Source organism: Amblyomma americanum, chromosome 11 (assembly GCF_052857255.1).
Source record: "Amblyomma americanum isolate KBUSLIRL-KWMA chromosome 11, ASM5285725v1, whole genome shotgun sequence".
Lineage (NCBI taxonomy): Eukaryota > Metazoa > Arthropoda > Arachnida > Ixodida > Ixodidae > Amblyomma > Amblyomma americanum.
In genome coordinates, this window is record NC_135507.1 from 30,852,896 (window position 1) to 30,874,002 (window position 21,107).

Consider the following 21,107-nt stretch of genomic DNA (forward strand, 5'->3'; position numbering starts at 1 on the left):
GGTGTGCGTCGGGTTTTGCGGTTGCGGATGTCATGAGACCCGACTGCAGCCGCAGATCGGCGTTGTAAACGGCGGTATTTCGTCGTTGAAAGCTCTCGGAAAGTTTGTTTCTGAAATCTTCGTGCGTGGAGAAGCAAGCAACCGAAAATGGGCCTCTTAGCAAACGCCCAGTACACCGTATACAGCATATCCAGCTTCTTGATCCTTTGCGTGGGTAAGGCGGTACTCGGCGCTCTCATCAGTGCACATCTGAAACTACCTATGGTGTTGCGCTTTTACTAATAATGACCTCGAATTTAATGTGTAGACATGATGTACCGACCTCTGTACGTTAGAATCATCATTCTTGATTACCATAGCACATTTCCGATGTCGTCCATTCAATACGTACTGCGTGCATAATGTCGGTATCCTAGGTTTACGCCGCTACTTTATGTCGATGCTTATCTTCATTTTCTAGCGGTGTACTACATTCTATCGGGCAAAGGGTCGAGGCTAGACTTCGGCTGGTGAGTAACATTTTTCATGCATTTCGTTTTAACGTGTGCTCCCGAATGTGGGCTCGCGAATACCCTCGTTAGAGCAGTTGTAGTCGCGTATGGCACTTGCTGGGTAAACCAGTACCAGAGATCGCCGCTAGAATCGCAGGTTCACTTCATTAGTTCTTTCTTCAAAGCTTTGAGCACTCTTATAGACCCGTTTCCAGCGGTAGCCTCTACACTAACAAGGACGGAGGACAATATTTAATGCAATGAACAAATCTTGGTTTCGAGTCTGTAATTCTTACAACTTACCGCATAAAGAATTGCTCATGCCAGGTATGATGGTTACCCAGGTGAAGCTGTTTGTCATAGCTACCGCTGACTGTTTTAAAAAGTCTGAAGTCTAGTTTGAAGCTTGTTCAAATCAGCTCAAAGGCGGCAGCGCCTTGAACGGAGGCGTAACAGCGCCTCTGCGCATTTTTTTTTTCGTCCCCTTAGCGTCACTGGTCACAGCTAGCTTAAAAAACTAATTCCAGGTGCTGGGCACTGACCCCGTCATAGTGGCTGTAAGTCACTTATGCTTTCAAAATGCTGCTCATGATTGTCATTGCATATATGTTACTAACAAAACGGGTTGATCATTCCTTATCTAAAAGGTAAGCATGGGTATACTGTGTTTGTATGTCGCCCTAATTAACGTGTGGTCGTTCTGTTTCAGGTTCTTAGAAGGAATTTCGCCGTACATGTGGTGCTGTCTCGGTATTGGTCTCTCCATCTCACTGTCTGTAGTCGGTGCAGCCAGGTGGGTGCAGTTGTTCCTCATCCTAACACCAAAGTGTTTAGGTCATTGCATATAATTTTTTTTAAATTTCTGGTTTGTGCTGTGTCTGGAAAGTGACCTTTTTGTCTTTGTGCACACATATTAGCCACTTTTTTTTTCTGCCTTCCTATGTCCCACGTTCCTTGATTCGGCTGTCTATCGTCTATTCAAGCGCTGACGGGTTGATGCTGTGTTCTTGAATTTGAATTGCTTCTTCAAGTCTTTCTGTAGTGTACCTACTTGTATGATTGTTAATTATTCTTCCTTTTTTTTTTTGGTGTGCTTGTTCGTGAACATGATCTCTAAACGCCCGCAGCCAAGTTCTGCATGACTTCAACTTGCAGCACAAAATATTCTAGTTGTGAGTGTGAACAGAACAGCACGAGAGCAACAAACGACTGTCAAATGATTTCAGAAGATCAAGCATGAAGAAGAGAATTCCAATCCCAACCTCCTTTCAGAGGCGGGTAAGGAATGGGAAGGATAGATGGAGATGGGTGCCATATGCGAGCAGTTGGTAAAGTACGACGGTGCAGACATTTTGCTTTGCCATGTGGCTAAGGTCCCATGCCAGTGCTTGCAGTGTCTAATGCCGTGCTTACTAGCCGCTCCAACAGAAAAACGCTTGCTGCTTACATTGTATTAAAATGGCATTGAGTTAACATGGCTAGGGAGAGGCAGGAGAGAGCATTAGGACAGCCTGAAATGCCAAGCTCACAGCTGGTCCTTAAACTCAAGACCAAGACTACGTTTGAATTGCTGGACTCCTCCCAATGATTTTTACCCAGAAGCAAACCCGAAGTCTGAAATCAGTTCATGGCCTTGCTGGAATTCATTCTGGTCTGCAGTCCTTCAGCAGATTTGCACATAAATAGCCGTTCCTGAAGTCTGTGGGAAATTTTTTATGGGTTTCTAATCCTCCTCTTAACTTGCACTCCTTCCTTTCCTTCATTGCTGGCCTACCTAAGTATTCGTGACACTGTAATTTGTCATGTGTCATTTGTCACATCAAATATCTTGTAGGGATGGTTCAATCGTGCATATCTTTGAAACAAAGACCACTGACCCGATTTATTTGCACATTGCGCCATTCTGGGGGCACCGGTTATTTAAGCAAGACAGAGCTTTAAACAAGTGAAAGTTATTTCATGTGTGCAAGAGTTCCTGTCAGTTTTACATCAATGCTCGATTTTGCTTTGGGGGGCGCCTGCCTTCTTTTTTTTTCCTGCCTATGGTCATGTTAATTCCTCCAATCATTGCTCAGCCCGTTCTGTATGCTGCTTATTCATCAGCACTGGAAGTTGACAATGCGTATGGAAACATTTTCACCTGAATATATATATTAAACTATGCGACTGTCGGCATTGTTTCATGGCAACCACCTTTGTCATGTTTGGCCTTAGCCTGTATGCTAATGCAGTTGAGCTGTTTTGGGTCAGGTGGTGTAATTTGAAGGAAAGTCCGCATGCACCTTTTGCAGCTCTGGTGAAGTTAACATACCCGTCCTTTAAGTTTCTTGCCACAATTCAGGTTATTTAAGACATTCTTGTAATGGGCACATGTGATGTAGGCTAACACGAGCTTTCTTGTACAGTGGCATTTTCACAACTGGTGTGAGCATCGTGGGAGGAGGTGTGAAGGCCCCGCGGATTCGCACCAAGAACTTGGTCTCCATCATCTTCTGCGAGGCGGTGGCCATCTATGGCATCATCATGGCCATTGTGCTTCAAGGCCAGATCAACAGGTTCAACGATGATACGCTCGACTACAAGCAGAAGGCGCTCAACTACATGTCTGGTACGGTTGAGATATGGTGGCTCCTGTGTTATTGCCAGCTCGCAATCTTGGCTTATTTAAGAGGCTTCCATAACAGCGCAAAATAGAGCCAAAGCGACATTGCCTCTGGAGTAGCATCCTTACAGTTTCGACCACATGGCCGAAATGTTTTGATTTTTTGTTTGGCTTTGATCAGTTGAACTGAACTGCCATTTGTCAACGGCATTTGGGGCTGCTGTATAACACCACTAACTGCTGTTCAGTTCAGCCAACTGAAAACGCCCGTGTAACAAGGGCATAAGAGTTGCCATTGCCACTGCATGGTTCATTAACCTTCTCTGCTTCTACAGTTTGTGTCCACTGCCCACACTGCACAGGCTTATAAGTTAACTACATAAGAGTCTTCATTTCCAGCATGCTGCATGCTTGTGGCTGTGCCTGTTTAAACTGCATGAATTGCTTGCATTTTTGTCCGTTGATATGCTCGGAGTAATAGAAAATTACTTGGGCCAATTCATTGCAGTGTGGTCACCAGTAGCATTGCTAAAAGCTGTCAGGTTGTCTAAATTCAAAAAGCATTGTCTTCATAGTGTCAGTGTAAGACGTGCTAAATTTTTTCAGCTGCCTATTGGCTGGACAGGTTACTAATGAGGCTTTGATCATGCAGGGGCCATATATGCTCGTAAAGTGTTGATGTGTTTGTCTTAGGCGCAGCTGAGTCATCACCATCACCATCAGCCTGACTACGCCCACTGCAGGGCAAAGGCCTATCCCATGTCTCTCCAATTAACCCTCAGTAAACACTAGAGCATACTGCAACAATGTGCAAATAGGAAAGCATTTAAAAGTGCAGCACTTTATTCATTCATGATAATGCTGTGATAAGACGTCCAGGGCCTGTTATTTTCATTACTTCTCGTTTCATAAAGGAGTTCAGCACTAGTTTGTCGGAGAATATGAAAGTTGTCGTCGTGCTAAGTTGTGAACAGTATTCGCCTTATTTAGCTTGTAACTCTGCATGGTATCTGTGGTCGTATACCTTGTGCAGTAGCGAAACATCATGAAAATGTGCTAAAATAGGTGGCTGTTTGCCATGATGAGCTTGTTACAGCTTCTGCCTACCACTGTCTTTGCAGGTTACATTATGTTTGGAGCAGGCTTGGTAGTTGGCCTGGGCAACCTCTTCTGTGGGATGTCCGTGGGCGTAGTGGGATCGGGTGCGGCTCTGGCGGATGCTGCCAACCCAGCGCTCTTCGTCAAGCTGCTCATTGTGGAGATTTTTGCCAGTGCCATCGGCCTCTTTGGTCTCATTGTGGCCGTCATTATGGTGAGCTGGGTGTTCGTTACACTGCATCTTGCCTCTTTTCGTTGCATGAATGTGCTCTATGCCAGGTAGTGCGCTGTCAGCATTGATATGAAGGTGGTCACTTTCACGCCAGTCAACCAAAACGTAATTTTTGTCTGGTGTGACGAACCCTTGTTTTCGAAAGAAAGTGGGAGACAGGGATGAAGGAACTAGCTGTTAGTGTGTTTTGTTTGATAGTCTTGCAGAAATGAACTATGGTAAAGCAGTTTTTTAAAGGAGTATACACACCTAAATTTTGAGTGAGTTTTTTTTTTTGTAATGATGCGTAAGGCATTATTATAAATGGATTACCACCTGGTATTCTTCTAGGACCGCTAAATAATTTGTAATCGCATTTCTTTCTCGTGCTGTTTCGGTTTCAACAGCCGAATAAGGACTGCGACATCAACATGCACTTACAGGACACGCGAGACATGAAAAAAACTGCAATATAATTGCTGCTTCTTCATTCATTGTCATTTCAGCTCTTGTAGAAGGCTGGCTTCAGCACTGCAGTTAATTAATAGATGAAGCAGCTATGGACGTCTTTCCATGCCTCACGTGATGCAGAAGTAATCTTTGACGTCACAGCCATCGTTTGGCTGTTGAAACCGAAACGACAGAAATAATTCCATTATAAATTATTTAGCAGTCGTAGGCGAATATCACATGGTGATTCATGCGTAGTAGTGTCTTCCGCATCATTATAGAGAAGAAAACATGCCACCAAAATTAGGTGCCTATACTCCTTTAAGAGTAGTTTAGCCCTAAGGTGACCACTTTCATATGGATTCTGACTTCACAGCTAAGGGCTTAGTATTTCATGTATTTCGCTGAATGGTTAAGCGCAACAAGTTTATGCTGAAATAACACCTGCGTGAAAAACGGGTGAGAACAAGGACTAGAAAAAAGCACAAGACAAGCACCAAGCCTATCTTGATTCCTTTTTTTTTCTCAGCGTCTATTCCTTTGCGCTTCTCTTTCACCATGCATTACAAAGCCTCCCGGTTGCCGATCGTGTTACAACTACAAGCCTAGTAAACATGCGTCCGGGCTAGTTGGTCCACAGCTTTGACTAAAGACAAATTGTGCCAAACAGGGAGAAGACATGCCTTTGTACAGTATCACATAGGACTATGAATGATGACTGTGCAGTTTTGTGATGATTTCAGTGCACTGCTAAAAATTTCTGCCTCAGTTCAAGCTGTGCGCCACTCTTGCAATATGTAACATTCACTTGTGCAGCAAAGCCAGTTAGCAATTACTCATTCTTGAGCTCTTGGCCATGGTGGCTTAGTGCTGTCATTAGACTGCTGAACCTTAGGACGTCGTATCGAATCTTAGCTGCAGTGACCACATTGTGATGGAGGCAGGCGAAATGCAAAACACCGATTTGCACGCTGTGGCAATGTACAATTAAGAAGTCTAGCTGGTTGAAATTAATTTGAAGTCCTCCATTGTGGCATCTCTTGTAGCCTGTGTGCTACTTCTGGATATTACGTTGTGTGTGTACTTTTCCCACCTTTGCTTTCACCAGCACATTGTTTGGCTGTGGTTAGTAACAGTGTATTTCCTCTGCCATTTCAGTCTGCCAAAATCAGCATGGGCGACTCTACCAAGGCCTAATGTGGCAGAAGCATCTTGCATCCTGCTGACCCCAAAGGTAATTACAGCGTCTTAGCCGCATTGAGGACAGCCATTCTAGAGGGTGCACAATGCTCATTACTGCCCTGGTGTTTTAAAAGGCTGCAGTGCTTGGGTGCCAAGCCCAAGGTCGTGGGTTCGAATCCCGGGCATCGCAATCGCATTTCGACGGATGCATAATTCAAAATCTCCCATGTGCAGTGCCGGTTTAAAAAGCTCGCGTGATCAAAATTATTCCAGGACCATCCACTATGGCATCTCTCACAGCCCATATGCAGCTTTGGAGCGTTTAATCCCACATGCGGTACTGTACAATGCTAATTTCACAAGTAATCTCACTTATGGCATGTTGAGTATGGGAATGGTTAGAGAGACACTGAAGACAATTTCCAGAAACTGCAGTTCACAGCCTATACAACTATGCCAGTTGCTATGCATGTTTAGCAACATTTATTTCGTTTGTGAGAAAAATGCCTTCGGTGGGCTGCTCTTATTCCTAGTGTCACGACTTGAGATGTTCACTGTTCACGACGTTTTGGAAATCTTAGTTGGGTAAGCTCCAGGCATTATTGGCGTTTACTGCGCATTCGACGTTTGATACCTGTTACGTCTGGCCATTATCAGACATATTGGGTTTCAAAACTTTGCATTCTTGAGTCAATTAAGCTAAAGTTACGAGAATCATCCGAAAGCATTGTCAACAAATGTGTCCGTCAACTCAACGGTGTGAAATCCAAAGGCAAGTGGCACGTGGTTGAGTATATTGTAAAATGAATTTTTCATCTCCCACCTCCCACCATCATTAAGCTTGTGCCAGCAACAAACACTGAAAATGTGGTCTGGCATTGCTTTAGCCAGCGACGAAAGTGTAATCGGTTATAGAATAGATATATTATGCCAGCCCCGATGTTGCTGTAGGTGCATGTAACAGCAGCATAAGTGGTGTGTGCTACTTCGTTAAGCATTTTTGTCGCGCCTTGAATTTTGCAGCTTCCCATGCACCACAGTCCTGTTGGAAGTCTCGCACTTCGTGCGGCAGCCTGACGGCACACGTTTGACAGATCAAGAAGCAAGACTGCCAGAATTTCAGGAGTCCGCGTCTGTTAAACACCATGTTCATTTTGTTTTCTTTACTTTTCTTCATGTAACCACACCAGACTATTCTTTACCCGTGCAGTGCTGCCGTTAGTCTTGGATGTTACATTCCTCCTGAAATGGTTCCCGTTGTCTCGACGCATTCTGTACATTCTGCATTGCAAGAACGGTTCCTCCGGCGCCCATGGGCGCTTGTTTTTATGTTCTGCAGTAAAGGTGTCAAGCCGTTCATTTTTTTGCTTCTATTTTTCTATGCATTACTCTAGTCTGTCGGGCTTCAGTGAGCATCTCATTACAGCGTGCAGAGTGGACGCCTTATTTTTTTCGGTGTCTGTTGCGAATTGGGCTTTCTGTGCTACTTTCAGAATGATACGCTTGTTAAAGCTTTAGTGTGTGCCGAACCTCAGCACTTTTTTTTTTCCCCCTAGTATGGTAGATGTGAATGCATTGTTACAATGTAGGAATATTTATTTGTACATATGCAACGGTTGTTTTGCTGCAGTGTGCAAGTCAAGACTGGAAATAAAATTTCAGTTCAACATTATTTTCTTCCATTCATGAACGTCGACCCAGGCAGCACATTTCCGAACCATGCCGATGGGAGCAGATGACGCCCATACTCCACGCCCCTCTTTCTACCCAGTGGAATGTACTCCCCACTTCAGTAATAATTTACTCTTAAGTATTACTCTTAAAGTAATAGTTTACTCATGTCTGCAGACCCGACATCGCAGCTTGCTGTGGTGACTCTGGCTGCCGACGTCATGTCCCGGCATGACCTACTTGATGCAGTGCGGGACCGCGCAGTGGCCCAGGGAACAAGCTGGGTCTAAAACTCTCTCAATAAAGTTTTTCTGTCTGTCTCTTAAAGGGGCTGTAAAGGGGGCTCTAATAAAGTTGCGGCATGCATGGGATATTGAAGCACGCCGCTTCACGAATAGTGTCCAGCAAGGATTCTTTAAATGCGCTTTGTAGAAGCTGAGTTATCTGTAATTACAATTTGAATTTCAGCGTCTTCACGCCTTTCCCTCTGCTCTCGTCACTTTTTGCACGCTGGAAGGTAGGAGCTCCTTCGCAGACTCCGCTCTGGGAGCAGAGTTTCCTGACACGCCGGAGCTAACCGGCTTATTGGCCACGGCCACGGTAGCTGCCTGGCGTCTGAAAGAATCTAACCAATGGCCACCTCTCACCTTGTCTACGCAGATGTGGGGGACAGAGGAAGGTGCGAGCATGAAAATGTCGCCAGGAAGGGCTCGCCAACTTTGACGCGTGATTGTGGGTCGTCTGCTGCGTGTAGAAGAGTATTATTTGGCTCTGGTTTTCATGGCAACACAGTGCAGTGATTAAGTGAGTTAATGTGCTCTCCTCTGAAGGCATTTCAGAGCCCCTTTAAGACAAGTTTGTCGATATTCGTTACTTAAGACACATTTCTAACATTGCTGCCAACTTTCAACATCAAAAGTAAAGTAAAAAACTGTGCACTTGCTTATAAAGTTGCTAGGCACGTCTAGTTGCTAGGCGTGCTTCAAGAGGCGGTGCGAACTGCTCCAGCGACGCTACTATGGGGGCTAGTTGATGCTTCGTCATAAGGTTTTAGAAAGCACTAACTGGCATGGAATAGACACACACAAACGACAAAGCACTATGTGAGGGTGCGAGTGCAGAACCTTTCTTCTGCGATGTTTCTGAGGAGGTAGTGTACTTTTCTGGAAGCAGTATTACCATGAGGAGAACAACATGCTAGGCAGCAGAACTATTTGGCGGAATGACAGCATCGACGTTCCACTCTGTAGCCATATTTTCATTGCCATACAGAGCTGTCTCTGGGTGTGAAGTGCTAATTGCATGATTTTAGCTCTAAATCATCGCTGTAATGCAACCTAAAGGCAACATCCCCGGAGCAAATATCAAACTTTTTGATCTTAATTCTTGGTAAAAAAAAAAAAAATTGGCTGGCTGAAGCCAAAGCAAAGGCTGTGGTAGTTATAGAAAACATCAATGCTACGTCACCGCATGACACATCAGGCGATGCAAATCTCAGCTCTAAAGGTGAAAGTCTGAGGTCATGTGGTCATCGGTCACGTGGTTGCTGGTCATTAGCTATAACCATACCATACAGGCATATCATGCCTATGCGCAGCATAACACAGTCTACACTGTTGGTCTCGGGGGGGGGGTGGGGGGGTGCTTGGTTTGACGTTGGTCGGGCTTCAACGTAAAACGCGCACAGCCAGGCGAAACTCTCGAGTTCTACCTCCAGTAGCCGACCTTTCGCTCTAAAATGTTCACTTCTAGGAAGCAGATTCTCACTGCCATCGCCGCCGTGGTGGCCGAGTGGTTACGGCGCTCGGCTGCCGGCCCGAAAGACGCGGGTTCGATCGCGGCCGCGGCGGTCTAATTTCAATGGAGGCGAAATTCTAGAGGCCCGTGTGCTATGCGATGTCAGAGCACGTAAAAGAACCCCAGATGGTCGAAATTTCCGGAGCCCTTCACTACGGCGTCCCCCATAGCCCGAGTTGCTTTGGGACTTTAAACCCCCATAAAACCAAAAAAAAAAAATCTAACTGCCATCATACGCATTAAAAAACGGCATGCAATACATTGACCAAATACAAACAAGCGTTTTGAAGGTACGAGGCCACTTTTCTAAAATGTAATATGATAAAAGCAGAACAGAAACGAACGATGTTTTATCCTAATCAAGATGTCAAAACGGGTGAAAAAAATTAATTTTTTAAAATGTACTATCTGGTGCCAGCAATATAATTTAGTTCATCGCAGGTAAAAATGCTTTTGCTGTTAGAAACTTGACAAGAGCTGTGCAGTGAACCAAAATAATTATAATTCCATCAATTGTCACTGTGTAATAGGGGAATAACCAAAAACTGCTTTTCGTATAGGCATTTAAGAAAAACATAGCAGTTATGTAACAAATGGCACGATTTTTATTGTGGTTCATTGCACAGCTAGATATACATGGCGCGGCAGGTATTTGAGAACACACATTATAGTTGATGCTCCATCCTCTACATCATACATACAAAGCCATTTTTGCTGCAGGTAACCATGGTAGAATTTCAGCTAGCTCAGGAAATGAAGAGGTATGCAATTACCGCATCCTTGGCTGCAGGACACCCCGATTCAGAGACCGCAACATTCTTGAAGGTTGCCCGATAGTGCGTGTTCAAGGTTTGGAAAGAATTGCAGGCTGCCAGTGGTGGTGTGGACGCCGTTTCCCAAAGGAAACGACATTGTCGGCGTTCTGACACTCTTGGGACGCTGGAATTCATCAGTTACATCCAAGGTATCATTGATGAAGACCCTGGCAAGTCGATAAGGGCCCTAGCCAAGGAGGTGGAGCTTGACGAGACCACTGCTGCGAGTCAATGCTGCTGCTTGCACTGAGGTATTGAAAACAATTGTGAAACCCTGGATTGCTGTTGTAGCATGTGGGAGGCCGTATGTTTTCCAGCAAGTCTCTGCACCATAACACACAGCCCATGCAACTCAAAAATGGGTGGCCGAGAACCTCCATGACCATGTTCCTGCGAACATGTGGCCTCCCAGCTCCCCGGCTCTCGACCCAATGGACGACTACACATGGGGCATGGTTAAAAGAGAGTCCAACAGGCACCCACACAACACCACTGCGACTCTCTGAGCAGCTGTTGTTGGATGAAATTGCTAATGTTCCGAAGACACCTGCCTGCGGTCGGTTTCGACACAGTGTGGAGTCTGATTGCTGCTGCCGGCAGTTTCACTGAATGATGAGATTCATTGCATGCATGGCCACTTGTACACAACGTTAAATGATCGTAAGTGATCTGTCTCCAGTCTGTCTGCTTGCTTGTAGACACAACTTTGTTCTCAAATACCTGCTACACTCTGTACAAGCAATAAGCATACAGTTTCAATAAAAGATCTTGCACAGGGATAAAGTGAGGATTTCTGATGGTAGAAAAAGTAGAAAAAAGTGTTTTGAGAAAAACGGGGAAAGTATAACTATAATTGTAGCTAATTTGTAATTTATAGTTAGAAATAACAAATGCCATCAGCCAATGCGGTTAACCTCCACCATATTTGAAGCTCGGCTCCTGCTTGGTCATGCTTTTATTTTGCTTATGTGGCAGCTGACTTTTTTTTTCTTGCTTTATGTGGCATCGGTAGACCGAAAGGAACATTTTCAGATATGCTGCTGGTCACCTGTCAGGCAAGCCTACTGTGTGTGTGAACCAGGTTAGATCCTAATGTGCTTCAAAACGCCCCGCGTACATCTGCGACCATTGTTGAAATGACACATGCCATGATGCAAACCGAACTTCAGTGTTCCTGACATAACCATCCAATGTGTTCCAGACATCTTGCATCGTTTTTCTGAACGGTGTAGTTAAGAAATGGTATGAAAAAATTATAAGCGTAAACTGAAAATTGAACAAGAAAAATTAATAATGAAAAAATTAAGTTTTTACTTGGCTGGAAAACGTTTTGAGTTTTGCGAGATGCACAGGGGGTTACAACTTTTGCTGTAGCTCTGCGACAATTGCAACTAGAAAGATAACTAATGTTACCGTTCACTCAGGAATGATTCGGAATTGTTATGAAAGAAAATTTGAAAAATGGAATAATATTAAAAATAAGGCTTTTTAAAAGTGGCCTCATACTTTAGAGGAGTGTAAACATCATTTTTTTTCCTTGAGTGTTTTCTTCTTTCAATGATGTGTTAGACGTTAGTTAAGGTAGACTGCCCCGTGGTATCCAGCTACAAGCGTTAAATAATTTACAATTGCATTTCTCCTTGATGCTGTTTCAGTTCCGGTTTCAGCCGAACAATGGCTTTGATATGTAGTCAGTGTTTAGGTGACGTGAGCCATAAAAAAAAAAAAGACTACATAATTGCCGATACGTAGTTTTTGATATTCCAAATCTTGAAGCAGGGCGGCTTAAGTATTGTAGCAAATTAAAACTACATACCAGCAATTTTATTTCAGTATTTTTAGTGCCTCACGTGACCTGCACATCAACTACAGATCACAGCCATCGTTCGATTGATGAAAATGAAACCGAAACAGCATGAGAAAAATTCAATTAAAAATTATTTAGTGGTTGTAGGCGAACAGCACGTGGTGAACCATGTATTCTAACATCTAACGAATCACTTGAAAGAAAACATGCAACTGAAATTGGGTGTCTATGGTCCCTTAATTGTGCTGTGATCTGCGCTCACAAAAATCCTGCATTCATTTAAACTGCTTTGCAGTGCTGCTCTGTACCGGGTAGGAAACGTAACATCGCGCCCATTAGCAAGCTGGCCTGCTCCATTTCATTATACAGTTGAACCTCGTTATAACAAAGTTGAAGGGGCCCGGTGATTACTTCGTTCTAGTTCGTGTTGACCGAGCTTCCATGGGAACTGTTTCGTTATAACGAGGTTCAACTTTAGTACATTAAGTAAAAAGAAAAAATGTGCAGTGACAGGTGCTGGAATTGTATCGAATCTAGAAAGAAAAAAAAAAAAGCAATCTCGGGTTCATAAGTAGGGTGTTTATTGAAGTCTGTACAACTGTATTGTAGGTACTTTCCCACTACAACGTACAAGAATGCTAATGAGTGACATGTCATGGAGATGTTACCTTTTACCTGCCTAGATGGCGTGTGTAATCTTTCATACATAGCAAGATGTGCACCAAGCCATCGCAGCATGGGAACAGGTTTTGAATGCACAGCAGAGACTAATGGAAAAAAAGCGATGTTAGTATGCACTTAGCTGCAATCTAATATCTCTTGCCACACTAAAAGCGCAACTTTATGCACGCTTAAGGTGAATCAACACAACTTGCCAATCCGCACTTCCCTTCACCCCACCAGCGCTAATGGATAAACCCAAGAGACCATAAATAAAGGCATCAATCAGCCGATCACTCCCATTAAGCCTGTAGGGCGCTCGGTTACAGAGGCAGTTCCAACCGCCATTGAGCTGAAGACATCAGGCGGTGTACATGGCGGTGGCGACTGTTAAGTTCTCAACACTGAGTTCAACATAGACTGGCAGTCCCAGCTTTGCGGATTTACAAGATAGTCAACTGTTCTGCCGTATCAGCCAGCTCGAAAATATTCACCACTGCTATTTATTTTTCCTACAGCATACAAAACTGCTGTGCTAGGTAATGCAGGAATACTTGTGCACCTTTTAATACACAAAATGGTATAAAAGCATGAAGCCACTTTGGAAAAATCACAACCAAGCACCAAAATCCAATGTACCTCAACTGAATTATTCTAGCTCCCTGTAAGTGGCTTCAGTTGTATAATTTAGAAAGTGTAAAACTTGCGCACATTAATTCATCGGACAAAAAAAAAAAAAACCTTTTTTAAGGCATTGTGTTGCCGGACCACAAGTTAGGTTCTACATGAAGCGTCACAGACTTCAATAGCAGTTAAAACTGCCTATGCAAGGCTATGCAAGTGCTTTTCTTGCCATAAGAGTGCCAAAGCTAACACAAGGCACAAACACTAATGACACAAAAGAGAGTCTGTAGCATGATCATATAACACGGCACAAAAACTCTGACCCTTCCAAGCGTCAATAAAATGGGCAGCACGAACAATTCCAAGCTCAGTTAAGCACATACCGAGCCACAGTTTCCAAACAAGCCACTCAAATTAGGACTGCCTTCAAAGCAAAGGTGTCGGCCACTGGAATATCTTTTAATTGCCGTCAAAAACCCTGATCTACGAATGACAACCTGCTAAATAAATTACATCCTTGGATGAAAAAATTGAGAAAACAGAAAAATTAACATCATTAAATTAGCTGGAACGCTGAAAAGTGTTCTCAAAAGAGTTTTTTCAAAGGCAAAAGGTCGCTCTAGCTGAGACTGGACATTTCCAACGCAAAGCAACAGAGCAGTGTCTTTACTAGCTTCTGTTCTCATCTGCTGTCAATGCCTGAACGACACAAAAGCTTTCTTGGTAGGGAGGTTGGGCAGCTGGTTATTGATATCACAAAGTGAACAACGGAGGGGAAAGCCTTGGGGTGCTTGTTAACGTTTCGACAAGAGGACTGTTCATCTGGGCCCAGACGAAGAGAAGCCCTCTAGTCAAAACGTTGACAAGCACTGTGAGGCTTTCCCTTCCCTTATACACTTTGTGATACACAAAAGCTTTTAGCATAATAAACCGGTTTCCTTTCAGAATATCTGCTAACTGCACCACTGCTACTGGAAGCTAAGGCCAGGTTTCTTATCACGAGCATATAAAATGGTCTGCCTAATTGCACATAACAAATGTACAGCTGCCAATGAACAAAACGCAATGCTCGGCGCACATGGCCCTAGGTTATTTTGCACTAGGTGACGCCTGCCGAGAGAGACTTCATTAAACCTAGCAATTCAAATAAAAGCTCTAATAGTACTCCACACTAATGTCTTTCAGGTGACGTACGCTTCAGAATGCCGCACAATTTACTGGGGGCCATGCACTCCGTGTACCGAGTTTCATTCTTTGACGACTGACATGCAGCTGTTGTCACTCTGCAACACACTCGCTCAACGCCACGTTTAGCGACGTGCTTGCTTCCCCAACATCCAGGCATAAGACTGTCGCTTCTTATCCTGCTGAATTTTCCCCACAAGTAACCATATTTATTACGGGGTAATATGTGTTTCATAAATAATTGTGACAACACCCGCAAGTTACTGATGGTAAACATGCTGCTCAGCAAGACGGCACCAAGACCTGTGTAGCAGTGAGCTCCCGAGGAACCCCTAGCAGCCAGCAGTCAAATGTCTGCGGCATCAAAGCCGACGCAACATTTCGAGGGGCAGTGGCAAGTGGTCCTTCACGGGTGTCACAACAGTGTCCAAGGCTGTCTGCTCTGTTGCTCTTCACTGCAGCCGAATTGTTTTATCACTTGACGAGTGGCCGGGTCTTCTCTTCGTCGTCGCACGAGCGCTCTCGGTATTTGCGCACTTCAGCCAAGTAGCGCGACCAGGCATCCTTGGGAAGCTCCTCCTGCAAACCAAATTGGCTGCCACCCTGTAGAGCCCTGCGTGCCTCCATCAAAACTGATCCCCCTTGCGTCCTGCTTGCCGCTAACCCACGGAAGCATACACGAAGCAGCTATCAATCGTTTAGGGCGGCATGGCCTCGTTTTTTGAGGCTCGCTAAATCTGGTAGAAAGCTGAGCATGTGCGTCTAGTGCTCTAGAAATGGAAAATTCAAACGACCGTGTCCATTTTGCTACAGCTGTCCACAGTATTGCCAGCTCCAGCCATAACACAAAATGACCAGTCCACACCAATCAAGTATTGCACTTGCAGCGAAATGCAAAAAACTACATAATTATGTAGTAATGCCTCCTATACACTTTGACTCATTAGGAATTGCTAAACTAATTGAAAACCTAAATTTCAGTTGTAACCTGGCTACGACTGTGTTAATGCCAAATTAAAAAAAAACACCTTTACCTGTACTTCTATTATACTAACCAAGATTTTTCAGCAATCTCTTGATACCTCAACATTGCCCACACAATGGAAAATCGGGAAGGTGGTTCCATTCTTCAAATCAGGATTTAAAACGTCGCCTGCAAATTATCGTCCCATCTCGCTGACCAGTACTTGCTGCAAATTATCAGAACACGTAATTTTCACTAATTCTTTCTTCACACCCGCACAGCACGGTCTTAGGAAATCATATTCATGCGAAACCCAACTTGTCTGCTTTATTAACAAGCTCCACCTTATTTTAGATAGCGCCTCTGAGGAGGACTGCATTTTCCTCGACTTTTCTAAAGCTTTCGACAAGGTATGTCACCGTTTACTACTTTTTAAACTAAATCAACTGAACATTGATCATAACATTTTGAAATGGATCGACTTTCTTCATAACCGATCACAATTTGTTTCCGCTAACAACTACGATTCACCTTTCAGTGACGTTTACTCGGGAGTGCCTCAAGGATCAGTCATTGGACCGCTTGTGTTTTTCATTTACATCAATGATCTTCCTTCCAAAGCAGCATCTAGCATTCATCTCTTTGCTGATGACTGCGTTGTTTTTCGTGAAATAACATCCCCTAAAGATGCTAACCTTCTTCAGACCGATCTTACCAATATTTCTACTCGGTGCAATGATTGGCTCATGGACCTAAACACTGAAAAATGTAGAGTTATGCAAATATTAACACACCTTCCAGGTACTATTTAAATAACATCCCCTCAGAATCTGTTGCTACACATAAATACTTGGATGTCCACATTTCTCCAGACCTCTCTCCTGGTTGCACCACATCGAGTACACTATTAACAACGCTAACCTCATGTTGGGCTACGTACGCCGAAACTTTACGGAAAGCCCGTCTTCTCTTAAATTATTGCTTTACAAAACGCTGATTCGTTCAAAACTGGAATATGCAGCTGCTGTATAGGATTCCCACTACGAAAAGCTAATAACTTCGCTGGAGATGGTCCACAATAATGCCGTGCATTTTATTTTATCTAACTTTAATCGCGGCGCAAGCGTAACCAGCATGAAAACTTACCTCTCTTTACAGCCTTTAGCATGCCGCAGAAAAATAATTCGTCTCAGTCTTTTTCATAAATTGTATCATCATTACACTCACTGGAACGCACTCATTGCTCCTCCCCACTATGCTTCAAGCCGCACTGATCATCGCCACAAGGTTGGAATTTCAACATTTCACACCTTATCAGTATTTCATTCCTTCTTGCCTCGTGCTTCACGTGAATGGAACCACATTCCTGCTGAAATTATCGACATCAATGATAACCAGCATTTTAACAATGCAATAGCTAACATTGTATAAATAGCAGAAATTTCTTGTAATACTCATTTCCTTTTCTATTTATTTTTGTATCCACTCCCCTCTTTAATGCCTCTGGCCTTGAGGGTTCAATAAATGAAATGAAATGAAAAGTTTGTTACGTGGAAACTACAGCGAAAAGTTCATTACTCTGACTTCTGATATTTTACAAGCACATTTAAAGTGTGCTGAGGCTACATTCAACTTCTTTGTACTTAGCAAATTCTTCAGTAAAATTAATTCAGCGCAAGAAAGTTTTAATGACAACCCCACAGCAACAATCCAAGGCAGCTTGCAATCACTAGCAACCATGAAAACTCTAGCAGAGTTCAAACACCAGTGAAACAACGTTGCACAGCTATATAAGTCCCCTGTGCTGTTTGTGCAAGTGCTATTTATTATCTTGCTCTGTCCTTGCTGCCGTAAGTCACTGTTAGGGACTTTTGCACCAAGTTCACTAACAGCACTCTGGTAGAGGAGAACTAGCCAGTCAGCGATAAGTGTTATTCTTGGGGGGGAAACTCTAACACACCAGAAAGAAGGAATTCAACCTAACGCATGCAATGGGCTGACTTTTTCAACGCAGCTTATTTGTTTTGAGAAAGAATAAACTGCATCACGGGGTGGGTCAGTTTTAGAAAAAGTTCTAGCGGCATTTTGTGCGTGCTTTGTTTGAACACCGCAACCAAATTACACCCCGACAGAACATGCCAATATGAAACAGAAACAAGACATAAACCATGTAGACTGCAGTGCTACCCACAGGATAAGCTTGAAGCAACACAAAGCTGCATAACAAGCAAGTAATGAGCCGACAATCCATTATTTGGAAATGTGCATGTGCACACAGACACGTTTCATATCAGGAGCTTTTATCACGAGACAAACATTAGCTGGCAACTGATCCACAGCAGGCTTTCTGACAAAAATTTCTGAGCAGACAAAATGTACACCACATACAAAATAAAACCATAAAACTGTGCCAGCAACTTAATAAGGTAAGTGCCTCACAAAAGAAACATTTTTTTCCACCGCTATGCACGCATATGGTTGTTACCATATTGATGGTTGTTAGCACTAATTATATCCACTAACTTGTCATTTCCTTTTGCACTGGGGTCAGGGTTATTTTTTTTTTTTTAAAGGGACTGACAACATCTTCAAGGACCATCACATTTTTTTTTTTGTGCAATAGAAACCCAGGTGTCAAAAGAGTCCAATCTCGCAACAGTTACGTTAGAAGCAGAATGAAACATTAAAAGTTTTTTTTTGATCAGTGAACATGCTCCTCTTCACGTATCCCTATGCTGGAAGCAATCATAGTAAGCAATGGTAATCGGACGCCATTAAAGTTGAGGAACCAAAACTAACGCAGTGCTGGCCGTAAAAAAACTAGAAAAATGTCAGACAATATGATACTAGTCTCTACACATTCTGTCAAGACTGTTTACTGCTTTCATGCTGATGCAGGCTTGTTTACATACACATACACACAAAAGCATGTGGCATGAGAGATACTACTGTTATACTACTTAAGTCGTTCGTGCGAAGGCAATGCCAATTTACATCAGTAAGCACTCTAAAGACAGAATAAACAAAAAAATGAAGCAAACATTGAAAAAAAAAAATGGGGCAAAAGCAGTGCCCTTGACAGCATCTAGCCAGATATGATGAAATGAAGGGATGCAAAGGTAATGCCGATCTTTCCCTGCAGTATCTCTATTCACCTTGTTTCATGCATTTTCGGCTCCAATTTAAAATTAGAATTTCTCCTTTAACAAGAAATTCAATTCCCAAATTTATTATTGAAGCACAAGATCACTCCGCACCATAATCTCTAGAAATTATGAACAAGATAGTTAAAAATTTGGACGATGCTTAAGCTTCCACTTGAAGAGTGAGAAGTGAAAGCGTGGTGTCGCAGCACCACTGCCAAGGAGTCCACGGCGCCAATGCCCCTTCAGCCCAATGGGAGGCATGGCCCTTTGGACAATTTAAGGAAAGGACGCCTGTCTCACCTGAACCAGGCCATAAAGGAAGGAAATTGAAATGAAAATTGGTTTTAAGGAAAGGAAATGATGCCTGTCTCACAATTCTCACTGGACACCCCTGCTGGACACCCCTGCCTACCATAGGGGAAGGGAAATCCCTTCCCTTATGGCGTGGTTCAGGTGTCCACCAAGATGTGCCATTTTTCGCTCATGGCCAGACGACAACACCAGCTTTTCTGCGACAGGAGCTCCTCAACTCTGTTGCGTTAAAATATGTAGACTATATTGCAACGAGGTTTCACTGATGCAGTCAAGTAGAGTTTAAACAATGAGCCCCTGAAAGTATTGGCAATCTGATTAAACGGGCTGCCACCAACAATTCTGTGGACAGCTCTAGAGACATGAGAAGGAAGAGCATCTGCCTGCTGCACTATGACATAGCTATGGTAACAATGGACAGCTGATAGGGTAGCAGCCCACACACCAACCTTATCTTTGTTTAGACTGCTGCTAGCATCGTATTAATGTGCCAAGCTCAGTCCCAAAAAAGAAACTGCTCATGCTAGGCACCCTTCAACACCATGTATGCTCATCATAAGTTGTACAAATGCTTTCACCTCCACCCACAATCAGGGCAGTTATATAGAAAGGGCTGTTAGATGAAAAGAACACCAGCTAGAATTCCCGTTTTTGTGCCACAATTCACACCAATGCTGTACAATGTGTGGAGCTTTAAGTGGTTAAGCCAACGAAGATTCAGCTCAATGGGTGAACAGCAACAGAGGGTTTCCCCACCCTACAAAGCGTCAAAGAAAGAGACAGGTAGGTCCACCTCCAACCAGGGCTTACCTCATCTTCGACCTTCGGCTTGTGGACAATGCCCGTCTTTAGAACTTTGCCACCCCTTCTTTTACCCACCTAAAAGAGGTAAGGACTAGGACATTAGTCACATGCGGATCAAGATCGATGCCACACCGTTTCTCCATGCTTTAAGAGCAGCTTTCTTCATGTGCTTGCTTAGCATTACACACATTGCAACGACAACAGTTGCTACTGTTCAGAAACAGTCCGTGACATGCACAATAAAAGCAGGCAAGGCTCTCAATACGCGATTTCACTTCTCAATGCCAGTGTAAACTTCACAGATTTGCAGCAAAAGGATATTAAAAGTGGCTTCACTAGCTACAGATGTTGCACTTAACGACTGCTATGCCGATTATGTCTATATGCAGCCATGTACTTCAAATAGTCACACCTACTGCCAGATTTACAAGTTCTTGCACAGACACAGACACACACACATCGTATATTTTCAAGCGGCAGTTCACTCGCTCGTAATCTGCGATATCGACTGAACGACGCGTGTCGTTTATTGCAATACATGCACCCGGACACATTTTTTTTTTTTTTGCCCCCCTGAGTGACTTGAGAGGCACTAGCGACAAACCGACAAGGCTCCTGTAGGCATAGCTTTACGCAAAGCACACGATTCCTTCTACGAAGCTGGCAACAGCCAGCTAAAGTGCTCTCGGTCGTGAGTGTATCTTACGAATGGGAGTGCCCGTTTCCTTGCCGCAGCAGCTGCGTCTGGTTCCGTGGACTCGGTCTTCTCACTGCTGGCTGGAGTAACGGTGCTGTTGGCTTGAGGGACAGCGAACTCGCTCAGCGACTGGGACTGCGATTCTTGAGTGGCAGCTTGCTGCTTGCAGGCTTCCTGCATTTGCTTGAACCTCTCGAGAAAGCCGCCATCATTGGCAAACGCGTTAAGCGAATTAGAATTAGACCCGCTGTCACTCTGTCCCGTACTGCTGTTGCTGCTGCTACTGTCGTCATTCTCCGCGTCTCGCGCATTCTGCGAAGGCCGAGGCTTGTCCGCCATTTTCGCAATGCAACGCAACTGAGCGTGTCTTGGCTTGGCTTTGCGACTCTCGCTTTAAATTTTGCACACTATCGCGTTAGTGAAAATAAAAAATACCTTTTTTGACTATTTTTCTGCTTTTGTACACTAAAGTATTGTAAATTTGAGAAGTTTTAAGCGATAACGTTTATTTTGACTGGATCGTAAATTTGTGTTGACGTTTGACGTCATCGTCACAGAAGTGCGCGTGTTCGAATATCGTGTAATGTATCG

General features: G+C 43.7%; 2 protein-coding genes across 2 annotated transcripts; one reads left to right on the forward strand and one right to left on the reverse strand.

Moving 5' to 3' along the window:
* Positions 1–13: 13 nt before the first annotated feature.
* VhaPPA1-1 (Vacuolar H[+] ATPase PPA1 subunit 1) lies at positions 14–7,706 on the forward strand. The gene is made up of 7 exons (XM_077643562.1): positions 14–214; positions 461–509; positions 1,201–1,284; positions 2,897–3,099; positions 4,215–4,405; positions 6,011–6,086; positions 7,058–7,706. The coding sequence occupies exons 1-6, from the start codon at positions 148–150 to the stop codon at positions 6,047–6,049; spliced, it is 633 nt and encodes a 210-aa protein (XP_077499688.1). The 5' UTR covers positions 14–147; the 3' UTR covers positions 6,050–6,086; positions 7,058–7,706.
* A 4,977-nt stretch (positions 7,707–12,683) lies between these two features.
* On the reverse strand, positions 12,684–21,074 carry LOC144111435 (uncharacterized). Its single transcript, XM_077644734.1, has 3 exons — positions 20,526–21,074; positions 19,826–19,894; positions 12,684–15,172 (listed from the first exon to the last, which is right to left on the reverse strand). The coding sequence occupies exons 1-3, from the start codon at positions 20,853–20,855 to the stop codon at positions 15,068–15,070; spliced, it is 504 nt and encodes a 167-aa protein (XP_077500860.1). The 5' UTR covers positions 20,856–21,074; the 3' UTR covers positions 12,684–15,067.
* Positions 21,075–21,107: the final 33 nt, after the last annotated feature.

Bases quoted from the DNA above. Each gene is read 5' to 3' on its own strand.
- VhaPPA1-1 (XM_077643562.1), top strand. From the start codon at position 148: ATGGGCCTCTTAGCAAACGCCCAGTACACCGTATACAGCATATCCAGC. The intron at 1,285-2,896 runs GTGGGTGCAGTT...TTTCTTGTACAG, and splicing joins TCTGTAGTCGGTGCAGCCAG to TGGCATTTTCACAACTGGTG. The intron at 3,100-4,214 runs GTACGGTTGAGA...CTGTCTTTGCAG, and splicing joins GGCGCTCAACTACATGTCTG to GTTACATTATGTTTGGAGCA.
- LOC144111435 (XM_077644734.1), bottom strand. From the start codon at position 20,855: ATGGCGGACAAGCCTCGGCCTTCGCAGAATGCGCGAGACGCGGAGAAT. The intron at 19,895-20,525 runs GTAAGATACACT...TACCTCTTTTAG, and splicing joins GGAAACGGGCACTCCCATTC to GTGGGTAAAAGAAGGGGTGG. The intron at 15,173-19,825 runs GTAAGCCCTGGT...TTTGGTTTGCAG, and splicing joins AGCCGAAGGTCGAAGATGAG to GAGGAGCTTCCCAAGGATGC.